The 16,233-nt window shown below is 44.7% G+C and overlaps 1 protein-coding gene across 4 annotated transcripts in view; it reads right to left on the bottom strand.

Moving 5' to 3' along the window:
- Positions 1 to 16,233, bottom strand: part of SH2D4A (SH2 domain containing 4A) — an 80,629-nt gene that overhangs the window by 62,358 nt on the left and 2,038 nt on the right. For all 4 annotated transcript variants that reach the window (XM_016959172.4, XM_009454900.5, XM_009454899.5 and 1 more), the window contains exon 2: positions 12,167 to 12,551. In XM_016959172.4, coding sequence (XP_016814661.2) covers positions 12,167 to 12,347 — 181 coding nt within the window. In that variant the 5' untranslated portion in view covers positions 12,348 to 12,551. The remainder of the gene's footprint in view (positions 1 to 12,166; positions 12,552 to 16,233) is intronic.

Here is a 16,233-nt window from a genome sequence, read left to right as displayed (position 1 = left end):
AGAGACAGGGCTTTGCTTTGTTGCCCAGGCTGGTCTCCACCTTCTGGCTTCAAGCAATCCTCTTGCCTCCGATAAGGAGGCATTTTAGATTTAGACCACCTTGAGTTCAAATCCTAGCCCTGTCACTTACAAGCTATGTGACTTGGACAACTCTCTTAAACTCTTTAGACTCAATTTCCTCATCTGCAAAATGGGAATACCAATATCTACTACCTAGGGTTGCTGTGGGCAGGCAGGCTACCTGTGCCAAGTTCTTCCCCTAGTGCCTGCCACATAACAGGAGTTCAATAGGTTAACTGCTATCATTGCTAGCCTATTATTTACTTATATGGCTGCCTCAGAGATTCACACCAGCCTGTGAGAAGATAATACGACCAGGTAGTGTGATACTTGGTGAAGTGACTTAAATAACCCTTGTTTACAATGGGCCTCCAGGTTAGATTACATCCTAGTGCTCCTGAAATGCGGCCACATCGGTCATGCTCCCTTAAACCGGGGGCAGGTGGAGCGTACCTAGGAGAGGCCAACAGAGACCATCCCTGAGTCTGTCAGGCCTACCCAGGGCAACTGCGGGCCAAAGGTGGACCTCTAGTCAAGACCCCAAACTAGCAGTGGTGCTGACTGCATGGAAGAGGGCACCTGGCTGGTGTGTGTGCTGGGCCCTGTTTGATGAGCAAAACATCCAGACTGGGATTGTGTCTTGTCCTCTCACACTAAGTCAAAGGAGGTTTCCAATTAAGGTGTCTTCTGTCCAAGGTATTGTTGACTTTTGCACTGTGGCCTTGGGATACATTACCAAAGCAGGCTGCTCAAAGCCAGGCTCGTGCTTTCTTTTGACCCTTTCTACCCTTCTTGGTACAGTGGACACTCCTGCAGTATGTTCTAAACAGAGACGCTGGGCAGAGGGAATAGACTCAGACTCTGCACTACCAAAGAATTCCCGTTTACTGTTTTCACTGTGGAGAAACAGCAAATGTGGCCTCCAGGTAAGGAGGGGAAGATCAATCCCACCGTGCCCGAATGGGGCTGGGCACCAGTGCCAGCTCCTGGCAAGCTCTTTGTCTGTTTGACGTAATGCCAGATGGTTCGTTAACTTTAGAAAGCTGTCATACCTCATAAAACTCCCTTTATTACACTCTCTCAGGCCAACTAATAATATTTTTTTATGTCAGCCTCTCAGCCTTCACCTAAGTAGTTCTCTGTCGGTATTTTTTTTTTTTTGACAGCAAGAGGAAGATGCCCAGAAAGGATGGCAAGTGGCACTGTGCCAGGGGAAGAAAAAGGAAGAGCAGAGGGATTCCAGCAACTCAGCTAGGACAGCCCAGAACAGCTCCAGGACAGCCTCCATGGGCTACGGGCAGGGCAGGAACTCTTAGGGAAAAGGGGCATTGCTGCAGGTGGGGAGAGAAATCCTAGAACTGCATGTGAGCAGTTGGGGCTTCAAAGCTAAACACAGAGAAGAGAGCAAAGGAGAGGAGCAGAGTCGAGAAAGCTTTAAAGGAGGGAACAGAGAGAACACGGTGACCACAAAGAAATAGTGGCTCTTGGCAAGAAGAAAGAGAATGAGATGGGAAACGTCAGAGTTAGCGAGATGCTGAAAAATGGGCTCTTGACAGAGTGACACTGACAATGGTCTCTCTGCTGACTTTTCACCTCTAAGAGCTCTTCAATGAGCTCAGAAAGCGGGGATACTGGAGGAGCTTCAAGTGGTTCTATGAACTCCCTGAAGCTGTAGGAGGAGGGGGGAAGTTGTTTTAGTATAATGAGTGTTAGCTAGGATACCCTTGGCTTCACATCAGATGAGGGGATGACTCTCAAGGCCTTCGTTGTAGTTCATTCTACAAGGCAGAAAATGAGTTTTTGCTACTAGCAAGATGTAGAGCTAGATGCTGCAGGTGATACAGGGATGAAAGGGATGAAAGAGATGTGCCCATTCCCCTGCAAGTAACCTAGAGTCTACAAGAGAAGGAGCAAGACATTAGGTGATGCATTTAATGAATTTTCATCACATATCTAATACGTGTCAGGCACTGAGGTAGACACAGTCTATTAGTCCATTTTCACGTTGCTGATAAAGACATACCCAAGACTGGGCAATTTACAAAAGAAAGAGGTTTAATTGGACTTAAAGTTTCATGACTGGGGAAGCTTCACAATCATGGCAGAAGGCAAGGAGGAGCAAGTAACATCTTACATGGATGGCAGCAGGCAAAGAGAGAGTAAGAAAGATGCAAAAGTGGAAACCCCTGATAAAACCTTCAGATCTCAGAAGACTTATTCACTACCATGAGAACAGTATGGGGGAAACTGCCCCCATGATTCAATTGTCTCCCACCAGGTCCCTCCCACAACATGTGGGAATTATGGGAGTACAATTCAAGATGAGATTTGGGTGGGGACACAGAGCCAAACCATATCACGCAGGTAAACACTTAGGACAAGACAGTCTAGTCCCTGTCCTCAGGAAACTAACATTCTAGTAGTCCCTGTCCTCAGGAAACTAACATTCTAGTTGTGGGAAGCAGACATGGATACTTAATTAATTATAAAATTATTAGAACTTCAAAAGGTGGTGGCGGGCGGTGTTAAAGGATGCTGTGGGAATGCTTAAAAAAAAGAGCTAAGTCCCTGGAGGGCCAGGGCAGCATACATTATAACCACAGTGGATTTTCTACTAAGTCCAGTGAGGATTCAGGGGATGGAGAGATTGCTCTGGAAAGACAGAAGAGAAATACGACAAGTTCTTTGCACTGAGTATGGGAGGATGGATACGGAATTTAGACAGAGAGTGAAGGTGTGTTTGACACTGGATGCAAAGAACAGCGTGACCAAAGAACAGAGAAGGGAATCAGCAGGCAGCCATGGGCAATAGGAAATGAGGGTCTCCACCAGGGCCGGGAGGGCCACCAGAAGTCACCTGCATGTGTGTGGCATAGGCTGACCATCACACAGGGGAGCAGAGGGCCATGTGGCACAGGGTCCCACACACCTGGCTAAGGGACTGAAATTTAGGCCCTGTACTGCAGTTGAGCCAGAAAGCTAGAGCAAAATCCCAGTTTTACCCCTGACAAATTATGAGACCATGCATACATCAATTTATGTCTCCAAGCCTGAGTTCCTTCTATAGTAAACAGAGGTAAGAAAGTCCTACCTCACAGGCCTGCTAGGTGACAAATGCTCAGAGTGTATTATTTTCACATTCTTTATCTGAGTGGCCAATGAAGAATGCATGAATATTTCTGAGCAGATGGTGCAAGGATCAGAAAGTGATTGAGGAAGCTCTGCTCCGCATGTCAGTATATACAGGATGGACCAGGGTGGCATGTGGTGGGTGTTCAGTCAGCTTTTGGGGAGAGAATGGCGAGAGACTAGGGGTCAAAAGACCAGGAGTGAGGCAGTCAGGTCCTAAATAGGGCAGGCATAGGAAAGGACAGTGTTCAGGAATATAGGAAGGTTCAGGCCACTGGATTTAAGGAAGGACTGAAAGATGATGCCAGAATCCTGAAACTCACTAACTGGGAACACAGCAGGGGACAGGCAGAAGTAGTGACAAGAAAATTAATTTGCTTAAGGAGTAAAAAAAAATGAGCTGTTTTAGAAGCGTAGACTACGTTATATTTACTTTTACTAGAAATCCGTATGAGGACTTTCAATCGACATCTGGAATCCAGAATTGGAGTCCAGAAGTGAGGCAGAGATTAGCCATGTAGACTGGGAATGACTCTATAGATGGCGTCATTGAAGCCACTGGTACAGATGAGCTCATAGAGAGAATGAAGCCAAGAAGAGAACCTTGGAAAAGCAGGCGCTTTATTCAGAGGGCAGAAGAAAGGGGAGGGAAAAGAGTCCTGACTGACAATAAACAAACGAAAAACATGGAAGATTCTGATGCCCCAAATATCCAAACAGTGGAGGAGACCAGGGAGAATGTCCTGACATGTCGCTGAGAGAGGAAAGGGACAGGGCAGTGTCAAGCCCTGCTGAGATGAAGCAGAGGATGATGTCGACTAAGAAAGCTCTCAGGCAGACTCGGACTTCAGAGAGACTCATTCTGGGGACGCCAGTGGGGACAGGCTACAAAGTCGGGATGGAAGGGATGGTGAGAACTGGTGTCGGCAGTCAGCATGTGCTCTGGAGTTTATTGTGAAGAGGAAAAGGAGGATTCCCCATTACTGGTTCAGCAAGTATTTACTGAGTGTCTGCTACATTCCTGGCACTGCTCCATAGACCCAAGGGACAGAAAGAGTACTTCAAGAGCAGAGTTGGCTGAACGATTTCTTTAAATGGGGGAAACACAGGCAGGGAGTATACCTGGGGTGTTGGAAGAGGCGGGAGTAAGGATGTCAAGGATGACACCCAGGGAATGATGGACAGAAGGAGGTGCAGGTGAAGAACAAAGCATTGACAAGGAGTTGAGGAAAGCTCCAGTCTGGTAAGAGAAGTTGAAAATGGAGATACACAGAACCCCATTTCTGCAAGCAGTGTACCTCCTTAAGTGTGTTTTCTTAAGGTACATTTCAGGGAGCCTAATGGGGCATGCACGTGTCTTTTCCTAGTTGAATACCGCCCAGGCATTCTGCATTTTCTGTCTGCTTCACCTTAAAATTACACGCACTCTTTAATCAGAGGTGAGTGAAGGAGGGAGCTTTTTATAGCACTTCGTTTAATTACAGGGTTTCTCTTTCCAGTCCTTGAATCATGTTTATACACTGCAGGACTCTTCATGTTTGCTATCTTGGGGGTTTCTTGAAGTGTTTTTCTAAAACCAACTTTTCTAGAAAGGCGGGTCAGTCCTGCTCAGAACCACACTGCCAAGTAGAGATACATCCACACTTCATTCTGCAGAGAAATCTCTAAGATCTGAGAGACATTTCCCCCTAGGGCCTCCTCTAACTAGGCAGTATTGAAAAACATCAGATAAAAGTGGGGTGACACATGTCCCTGGCAAGGAGATGGCCAGGCTTGGTCCAGTCCTAGATTGCAGCATGATGCCACTCACAACACTGTTGTGTTGGATTTATTCCCAGGTGATGGGTTCGACAGGGGCACCTGAGGGTGAGATGTGGGCATCAGTGTGGATTAGCTCCTCAGGGGCAGTGAATGCCAGCCTTAGATTCAGCTAAGGTGGAGATCAAGGGCTAAGACTCACCTTTGAGGAGTCAGCCCTTGGTCTCCACCCCCACTGGATTCAACCTGATGGGCAATCACAGTAAAAGATGTGTGTGCGAGAGGGGGGAGAGGCAGGCACACATGCTCTCACACACACTACACACACACACACTCAGACACACACACACACAAACACACACACACATGATGTGGAGGAAGAGAACAGAGAGAAAGGGAAGGAGAATCATGTACTTTATCCCCACAAAGAAAAGACCAAAGACTGAGCCAACAGCCGCAAAAGAGAATCAACACCAGGGCCTCCTATGAGGTAGAGGGGACAGTGGTAGCAACGTTCCATATTAACTACAGTGGGGTCTCATCAGGGCTGATGGAAGCAAGGTGCCCACCAACACCAAGGTTGTTACCATGCTGGCAGACTCCCAGAAACCACTGCCATATTGTCCCAAGAGGATCTTCCTTCCCTCTGGCCTCTCCTTTGGGACACCCCGGTTCCCCTCAACTGACCCAGAAACCAGAAGACAAATGCCTGACTGGCAGGGCCCACATCCCTTCCAACTGGTTGATGCCCATGCCCTATCTGTCACTAAATATCAGCTCAGGTGATTACTCACCTATTTTGCAATGAGGAAGTTGAGGCTCAAGTTAAATAACTTGCCCAAGATCACAGAGCTAGTAAACACTGAGAACAGAATTCCAAACCGTTCTGCATGAGTGATGGCAAAACTTGTTTAGGCCAGCTTACCTCATACAGTCCAAACTGAAATGCTTTGGAGGGTGAAAATGGAGCAATTGAAAAGGGACGCTGGGGTGGCAACCACACACAGGACCCCACTGGGCAAGCAGGGATGTGAAGTCGCCATGATGTTCTTTCCCGGCTCCACAGAGCAGCGGGGTGATGAAAACACTAGGTCTAGCCCCGTATTCATTTTAATGAAGGCCAAGGCCCATTTCTATCAGAACTTCCTGAAATGATTCAAACTGTTGCTTTCCCCATTATTTCCTATATTTGTTAGCATATGTAACAATCCTGAAGTTATTAATATCAAAGTGAATTTTTAAACATTTTAATAAATTTTTATGCTTATTTAGAGATGAGAACAGAAAGAAAGTTGGGGAACCTGCATGGCACTACAGCCTAGGGAAGCAGAGGGCAGTGTAGAAACGACAGAACCTCCGCTGGAAAAGCAGATGGAAGAACTAGAAAATAGAGAGAGGACATCAGTGAAGCCCATGGCTCAAGGAAGTTGACAGTGTTACCCAAAAAAGATGTTCACCACGCAGCTAGGAAGCCAATCCCAGTTAAATTATAAAGCCCAGAGTCGGGGGAACAGAAAAGTGGGGCTCAGGGCCGGTAGTTCAGGACAGACTCGGAGTTGAACTGTATCTGAGTTCAAATCCTAACTCTACCACTGACTCATGCAAATTATGTCTCTAAGTATGTTTCCTTATTTGTAACAATAAAGGGGGCAAAATTTACCTGACCGGATCCTTGTGAGGATTAAATGAAATCATATGAATACAAAACTTATGCTTGGCACATCCTAACAGACCAGTATCTTGGTAGTCGGAAATCTCTATGGAATGGGACTGATGAAGCAAAACCCAAGGCATCAGAGACTAGGTGGGTGGGTGAGGGTCAGGGAGGAAACAGCGTGGCTCCTGGAGTTCTGGTTTTGGTGACTGGGAACACAGCAATACCACCCATCATCGCAGAGAGTAAAAGGCAGGACCAGCAGACGCTGGAGGGAGTTGGAGTGATGCTGGTGAATTGGGTTTTGCATCAAGTTTGCAAGGCTTACAGGTCTTCTGAACGGAGCTGCTCACCAGGCAACCGACACTCGGGTGAGAGGTCCGGCTTGGCAATCTGGGTTTGAGTCACTGGCATGAAGGTGATGTTTCACGTTTAAAGGTTATAAGAGTTGCCCTAGGGAGATAATCAGAACTTTCACCTTACCCTAGGATCTGTGAACCCCTGAGAGTCTATGAATGAACTTCAGGGAGTCTATGAACATTGTGAGATTATACACAGAATGGTGTCTCTGTGCATTTTCCTAGCTCTAAGCTTTCAGTAAATTTTCAAAGGAGTCTATGAGCCCCCAGCCTCATCTCAAAATCACAAACCACCAGCGCAGTGTGAGGCACCCCCTGGGGAATACAGATATTCAAGATGAAGGCAGAGAAGAAAAAAGAAACAGGGAGAGAGCAAGAGACTCGTGACTGGGCGGCAACTCCAAGAGAGAGACACCAAGAGGCATCTAGAGTCAGAGGCGGCTGAGGAATTGATCAAGATAAGGAAGGAATCCAGCAGCTGATGCCCCTGTGCTGATAGTCCTACTGCATGCAGTGAGTTCAAAAGGGAAAGGCAGGGAGGCAAACACTGTCAATGGCACGAACCAGTGGCCTTAACATTATTTCACAAAAATAGAGGGAAGGCTTTGCATAAAGGATCTGCCCCCTTGGGAACAGTGAGAACGCAGCAAACAAAGCTGTATGAATCCAAGTCTGTTTCAAGGGCACGCAGAGGAGCCCCTTCCACAACTTGCACAGCAACCAGATCTCAGCCCATTGCATTAGGTTTCCATCAACTTGACATAGACCCCATGAAGCAAGTGCTGGGAAACACGCTGCTAAGCGAAGGCGTCTTCTGTTTGCATTACCCAATAAAATCACCCAAGAAGAAGGCTCTGTGGCAGATTCCTGACGCGAGCACATGTTTTAGATGTGCGCAAGGCACCTTCACATAAGTCACTGTCATTAAGGTCCAGTGAAGGTAGCTTCAGACAAAAGTCACTGTCATTAAGCTCCAGTTAAGCTCTACGTGTAGTTTATTTGTTAACAGTGCTGGCTTTGGGAGAATGAGACCCAAGATCTATTCCAGCTCTGTCACTTACTGTTTGCCCTGGCCAAGTTAATGAACGTCCCTCAGCTTGACTTTCCTCATCTGTGAAATGTGAATAGCAACACACACTTCAGGCTTAGCTGTGATTATTTAGTGAGACAATATACTTAATCTCAACGCTTAGGGTCTGATACCCAGTTAAGTGTATTGAATGCTGGCTGATGCTACCATTACAGCACTGCAGAAATGTGTACCATATCCATAACTATCACTTTTCTAGTAGCCACATTAAAAAAAATCAAAAGGAGGCTGGGTGCAGTGGCTCACACCTGTAATCCCAGCCCTTCGGAAGGCTGAGGCAGGTGGATCACCTGAGGTCAGGAATTTGAGACCAGCCTAGCCAACATGGTGAAACCCCATCTCTACTAATAATATAAAAATTAGCTGGGTGTGGTGGCGCACACCTGTAACTCTAACTACTTGGGAGGCTGAGAAAGGAGAATCGCTAGAATTTAGGAGGCAGAGTTTGCAGTGAGCTGAGATCATGCCTCTGTACTCCAACCTGGGTGACAGAGCAAGAGACTCTGTCTCAAAAAAAAAAAAAAATCCAAAGGAACAGGTGAAATTAAGTATTTTACTTTACCCAAGATATACAAAATATTATCAGTTCCATATATAAGGAATATACAGTTATTAATGTGGCATTTTCTTTTCCTTCTACCAAGTCTTTGAAATCCGGTAGTTTACATGTATAGCACACCTCAATCCAGACTAGCCTCATTTCCTATGCTCAAGAGCCACATGTGGCTTGTGGTGACTGCACTGGACGGTGCGGCTGTAGACCTCTAGCTACCCCAGCAAGCAGAGTAGATCCATACGTCTCTCCCTAAGTATCACATTCTCCCACTACAGAAATCAGAAATGATCTTCTCATATAGTACTAAGTTAAATTCACATGCTGATAGTTTTTCAGCCCCTTCTGCTTCAGCCTTCAGATTACTAAAAAGCAGACACGCCGGGCATGGTGGGTCATGCCTGTAATCCCAGCACTTTGGGAGGCGGAGGTGGGTGGATCACTTGAGGTCAGGAGTTCAAGACCAGGCTGGCCAACATGGTGAAACCCTGTCTCTACTGAAAATACAAAAATTAGCTGGGCATGGGAGCAGGTGCTTATAATCCCAGCTAGTCACTCAGGAGGCTGAGGCAGGAGAATCGCTTGAACCTGGGAGGCGGAGGTTGCAGTGAGTTGAAATCTCACACCACTGCACTGCAGCTTGGGAGACAGAGCAAGACTCTGTCTTTAAAAAAAAAAAAAAAAAAAAGAATAATAGACAAGTTTCTGTGATGCACAATACACAACAATTTTAGTGATGATCCCCAAACACTAAGCACAGGGGTCTGTGTATTCGTAGTGAAAAATGACCAGATGACAATGAAGGAACTTCTAAGTGATAAGCTAGAGGGGGTCAAGGAATGGCAGGGGTGGCCTATGATGTTTTAAATGAAATGAACAACCTTCAAAACCACCGTGTGGCTAAGAACTGCTAAGAAAAAGCAGCACTTAGCTCAGTACTAACCAGAAAGGCGGGAGAAGGGTAGGCAGGGAGCACAAGCCTTCAGGGAGCAGATGCACGAGTGACCTGTCAACCCACAAGGGTCATGGGCTTAGCAGGTCTGCAGCACAGATAAGCACCTCTGGCAGCACCAGCCATGACAGCATTGCTTTGGACGGTCTATGGCTTTATCTTCAAAGACAGCGCAAGATGAAAGAGAAGTGATGTGATTTTAGGGGAAGTGGGAGTAACTTTTTCCTTTTCTGTAGTCAGAAGAGGAACTAATTTAATGCAAAATATATTTTTACAAGTTTTCAATTTAAGGGAGTAATACACTTTTGACGTGAGATATTGATAGAACTTTCCCCACTTATATTAACATACTTTTCTCATGATCATTTGACTAACAAAGTTAACACAGGGTTTCTGAGAGGTAGATTCAAAACCCTACAAGTGAGAAATGTAAGCAAAGAAACTGAAATTATTATTTTAAGTCATCACAAGGAGACCAATTCAGCAAACATGAGAAACCCAAAGTCTAACAGAGTCTGGGCCATTGACTCTAGAGGCAAGAATCCTTTGGCTGCTAGTCCCCAAGGTCACCCCATCACACTAATATATGTTATGTTCACAGTGAACATGGTGCCCAGAAGAGACCCAATTATATCTGAAAAACTCTGACTAGGGAATCCAAGAAGGTGCATAAACCAGTTTAGAAGAAAAAGAGTTATGTTTCAGTTTGGCCATGTTATTTGTTGGAGGAAAAGTTGTATTTTGGATAGTGCAGAATAATGTAAAATCCAACAGAACTGGGCAGCTATTGGTGGTATAACCTTGCATATATTACTCAACTTATCTAAGTTTCATGGCCAGCTTCAGTGGCTCAGGCCTGTAATCCCAGCACTTTGGGAGGCCCAGGTGGGCAGATCGTTTGAGGTCTGGGGTTCAAGACCAGCCTGGCCAACATGGAGAAACCCCACCTCTACTAAAAATTCAAAAATTAGCTGGGTGTGGTGGCACATGCTTGTAATCCCAGCTACTTGGGAGGCTGAGGCAGGAGAATTGCTTGAACCCGGGATACGAAGGTTGCACTGAGCCAAGATCGTACCACTGCACTCCAACCAGGGCGACAGAGTGAGACTCCATCTCAAACAAACAAGCAAAAAAAAAATGAACTTCTCTAAGTCTCATCATCTGTAAAACAGGACTGTGAATGCTGACTTTGCAGAAGTTTTGTGAAGGTTAGGCATTATATGCATAAATGTGCTTCACATAGTGTCTGAAACAGGAGGTGTTTCATAAATAGTTGTATTGATCATAACAAGAGGAAATGACATATTTCTGTTTATTTCCTTGTCATGATAAAGGCATCATTGGAAAAAAGTTTTAATAAAAGACAGTAAAAAGTAAAGGACACTACACTGACCTCCTTTGTGAACCTGGGCATATACCAGGGATGCAAGAGAGATTCATTTTCTCAATCTTTGAAACCATATGTGATTTTACAAAATTTTATTTTCCTGGTTTAATGAAACATGAAAAGAGACAGTCTTAGATGCCTCTGCAAGTGACCTTGAAAAGTGTGCTGTGTTTTCACAACTTTGGTATTCACCCATGACAGACTTCGCATGTAAACAGCAAGGCGGGGGTGTGGGGGTTAGTGAGAACGGAGTGAGGAGGGTGGACAATGTGTATTTTTCTGTGTCTATATGTGTATATGCTTTACGTCTTTTTTTTTTTTTTTTTTTTTTGACACACAGTCTCACTCTGTCACCCAGGGTGGAGTGCAGAGGTGTGATTTCAGTTCAGTGTGGCCTCGATCTCCTGAGCTCAAGCAATTATACCACCTCAGCCTCCCAAGCAGTTGGGACTATAGGCATGTACCACCATGCCCAGCTAATTTTTTATTTTTCCTAAAGAAAAGGTCTCACTATATTTCCAGGCTGGTCAGAACTCCTGGACTCAAGTGATCCTCCTACCTCGGCCACCCAAAGTGCTGCAATGACAGGCATGAGCCACTGCACCTTGTCTGCTTTAAGTCTTAATGTACAAAGATTTCCTCCCCCATGGTCTCAAAAGAACCCTCTCAAACTACCAGAGATTCCTTTGATAATGAGGAAAAGTTTACATCTGAGAAACTCATTCACACTAAAAAAAGATAGTATTATGATTTTTTTCCTTATAGCAGTTCCTTACACTTTAAGAGGAGGTGTTCCCTAAAAAGATACCTCAAAGAAAAATCTCTGAGGTCTAAGAAATGCAAACACAATTGCTATAAATATATTGATACAAGAACTTTGTGTTCTAGTAGTAGAATATTAGGAACCAGTAACAATAAAGGAGATAGAAACCTTTCTTAATACCCCTCAAATCAAACCTCATAGGTGACTTTTAAATACAGCTTCAGGTTAGTCTGGTTTCAAGTAAAAGATTTCCTCATAGCCGTGCAACTCCATGGTGAATGCTGTATGTGTGTGTAGACTTCAGGTGGACATACTGCACTATTAGATTCTCAATAACATTTAGGATTCATCTACCAAACTGGAACTTGCACCTGCTTTGCTTGTGACTAGTGTGAAATTGTCAAAGCAAGCCAGGAGCTGTTCTACCAACACATCCACAGAAGAAACGTGGATAAGTTTACCTTTCTTTGGTCTGGGTTTCACTGGCAGGGACTCCTTTCTTTCCATAACTGCTTCTCTTTCTTTCCATCGTCGGATCTGTTCCTCTCTCATCTTGAAGAACAGGATCTGTTTCTGTTCTTCGCTGAGCTCTGCCAGTAGATCAGGATCTATGTACATCTCCGACAGTATCTGTTTCAGCATCTTTGCAGTTCTGAAGTCTTTTATACTTGTGGCAAAAGTTCCTGAAACTGGCCTCCAGGTGTCCCTCCACCTGTGCTGGCACTTGGGCGTTTCCACGAAACTTCCCAAACAGCTCACAATCCTGGCTGACTGGGACAATAATTCAGCAAACTGGCTTCTCAGACCTGGCACCAAATGTCCTGTCCAAAATGCTGTTCACTGAACCTGCAGAGAGAAAGAGCCCGCATTCAGGCAGCGTGTTAAAATGTGTGGACACTGGCTAGGACAGGTTTTAAAAAAAAAGCTAGGAGGAAACACAGTATCACTTTTCAGTTCAGAGAGAAAAGAGAAGAAGAAAACCTGAGGCACACTTTGTTAAGAGTTTGTATAACCTCTATCCTGTAATTTCTAAAGATACTCTGTCAAAAAAAAAAAGAAAACAAACCCTAACTTTATACAGGTCAATCTCAGGCAAACAAAAAAAGTTCACAGAGGTTTGTCCAGCTCCCAACTAAGCAAACACATTATTACCCCAGAGCCTAACAAACCACCAACTGTGTGGCTGAAAAAAGAAAGAAAAAAAAAAGTCACAGGAAGAAATTAAAAGGCTCTCTGCAAAGTACCTATTTCAAAAGAAAATACCACTTTTGATATGTCACAGAGTAACTAATTCCAAACCAAACCAAAATAGAGCCATGCTCAAGGAAGAAAAAGGAAGAAATAAAAACTAGACCACCATGCATTTTCTGCAATTTCCCTAAAAAGTAGCATTAAATAAACAAAAGTATGTACTTTCCTCTTCACAAAAGGATAATGTAATTTCCAGATAACCTACTAGAGCCATGAAAATCAGGGCAGGTGCAAGAGAGAACATCCATCTACATTCTGGAAGGTCACCGAGTTTTAGGTGTGCTTTTTCCAGATAACCTAGTTTAATAAAATCTAAATGGACAGACCAGATAAACTAGGGGGATGAAGAGGTCATTAGGTTCATAACAAAGGATCCTTGATTTATATGACTTTACCGCATGGCTCCTTGAAAGAGAAACCATAAAGCGAGAGTGCACAGTGGCCTCCTAGAAGTCCTCCTGGGGTTGGAAATCCTACTGAGGTTTCATTCTACTTTCCACATTTCTATTTTAAAATATTGGCTTAAAAATATTACCACACTGTCATACTTTCTCTCTCTCTCTCTATTTTTAAACAATTTCTAAGTCTCATAAACCATCATACTTTTGTAATCAGCAGGAAACTATGTAAATATTTCTATTCTGGAAAACAAAAGACTTTGGATTCGATGTAATAAGATACAAGAAAAAAAACTTACTACAACTTTTCAGAATCACATGTGTCCTAAGAAATTGACCAATAGGCCAGGCGGGGTGGCTCACGCCTGTAATCCCAGCACTTTGGGAAGCCAAAGAGGGCGGATCACGAGGTCAGGAGTTCGAGACCAGTCTGACCAGTCTGACCAACATCTCTACTAAAAAAACAAAAAATACAGAAATTAGCTGGGCATGGTGGTGGGTGCCTGTAATCCCAGCTACTCAAGAGGCTGAGAGAGGAGATCGCTTGAACCTAGGAGGCAGAGGTTGCAGTGAGCCGAGATCGCGCCACTACACTCCAGCCTGGGCAACAGAGGAAGACTCTGTCTCAAAAATAAAAAAAGAGAAAAAAAAGAAATTGACCAATAATTTGTTATTTATAATAACACCTCAATAATCTTACCACCTTGCCATGTGCTCTCAAATACGTTGTTTCTCCATACTATGTTCAAACAGTCTTAAACTTCAGACAAGTCACTTAGCTATATTATGGCCATCGTAGTGTTGTTGGTTTCTCTTCGTTCACCTTGTCATTGATACAGTTAGATTTGTAATGCCCCTCTCATCACCTGGGGGCCTCCTTCAGCTTCCCGTCTTCCTCCTCTTCCGTGCAAAGTAGTTCCTTGATTTACACCTGTCTTTTGAGACAAGCACGCTCAACAGCTAGGCTACCACAGAGTGGTGTGCATACTCAGCTCTTAGATTCGCTGACTGTTCATTGTGAAGCCAGGCCCTTGATGAAACTACACCTATCCCTACTGACTGCAACCTATCATCTCGGCAGCATTCAACTACCAGAATCCAAATGGAACCAAACATTAAGAGAAAAATTTTAAAGGACTAAAAGTAATATCACGCCCTTCCCAGATCCACTTGCCAACTTTGTATTTTGCATTGAGATACCCTTAAAGGCTTGAACAGCCAAAAAAAAAAAAAAAAAAAAATGGATGTCTTGTCAAGATTTCTTGACTTTTGACTTTTTGTTTCTAGCAGCTTCTCAAAGGGTGGAGCCAATGAAATCCACAAGCTCCAAGATAAAGTGGTAAGAAAGGAGACAGAATGACTCCTTGACATTCCAGTAAATGTCCTTATGTTCAATGGTTGGTTTTCGCAGAAATCACACACAGCAGAAGATGAACAGTTCAGCTGGGGTTGAGACTTCTGCTGTGTTCCCCATTTTGAATGCGGCGAATCCTATTCAAGGCATGGGTAGATCCTAGAATCTAAAACCCTTAAAGTGTCAAAGTCACATTCCTCCAGTCTCCCCCGCCCTGCATATTCCTGATAACACAGCTAACACTTCTTGTACCAGGCACCATCTTAATCAAGCACTCTACATGTGTTAACTCACTTAATCTTCACAATAACCCTTGGAGTCCAGCCCATCACTATGCCCATCTCACAGATTAGAAAGATAGAGCACAGGTCAGCAGCTGGTAAGCGGCAGAGCCGGGCAGTCCAGCTCTAACTCAGCTTCACTGTAATACACAACACAGAGGCCTTTTTGTGAGTTTATTTGTGTGCCCAGAATCAGAACAGCAGGATGTGGTGCCATGTATGAAATTTCAGAATGGAAGCCAGCAAATTCCTGCAGCAACAGAAACGCTGAACTGATGGTGCTTGACACAGGGCAGAAGCCTCCTCCTGGTCAACTGTAGCTAAGCTTAGGGGAGGCCAGGTGCACACACCCCAGCCAGGAAGGACAGCAAGGAACCGACTGTCACACTGGCCCAGGTGTGGACATTGTTTACCCACGTATTCACCAGACACTTAGTCCCATTTCCCCTTGCACTTAGTCATCCACTTCGTCTCTACAATTTCCCCTTCCAAACAAACACTAAGAACAGCACAAAAAGCACAGCCTCTCACATGTGCAAGGAGGTTCATGGCACCTCTGTGATGAAATTCTCACATTATTTCCATTTTTATGTTGTTTTGTTTTACTTTTTATAGCAAACGTGGATTTCTAACATTAAAATTAACTAGTTCATCTTGAAGGAAAGACACTGGCTTCCTTGTGCCTCCAAGAATACTTGGGGGACCCAGCCGACAACTATCTGTGGTCAGGCCGTTGACGATGTGGCCATTCTGCCGCTGCTGAATGGTACTGGTGTAAATCACCTGTACCCCTCACCCTCTAACTCCCAACCCCTAAACCCCACTCCAAGGCTTTCTCAGACCCCAACTCAAGCTCAGCACAGTACACCCAAGACACCCAGAGGCACTCCAGCCTCAACTCCCAGCTCCGCCTCTAGTGAGTGGTGTGACTCTGCGCTGTCACCTCACCTCCTTGGGACTCAGTTTCCTCATCTGTGAAATGAGGACTGGTTCAGTCTGTGACTTCTAATCTGTGGGTATCTGACATAATCTACTGTGAAGCGAAGGAGCCTGGTGGAGCCAGGGTAGAAGAAATAGAAATCAGGAAATTAACTAACTAGGGCTTTCCCACTTTCACTCCCTGACAAGGAAGTAATCATTGCTGATACTGATTCAAACTCAGAGGACTTTCCCATACTATATCAAGGGCAGCAAACCTCCGGTTATTCAAGATCCAACAAAGGAATAGCTCAGCTAACACAGCC

The sequence above is a fragment of the Pan troglodytes genome, chromosome 7, assembly GCF_028858775.2.
Source record: "Pan troglodytes isolate AG18354 chromosome 7, NHGRI_mPanTro3-v2.0_pri, whole genome shotgun sequence".
NCBI lineage: Eukaryota > Metazoa > Chordata > Mammalia > Primates > Hominidae > Pan > Pan troglodytes.
This window is presented reverse-complemented; position numbering and strand designations above follow the sequence as displayed.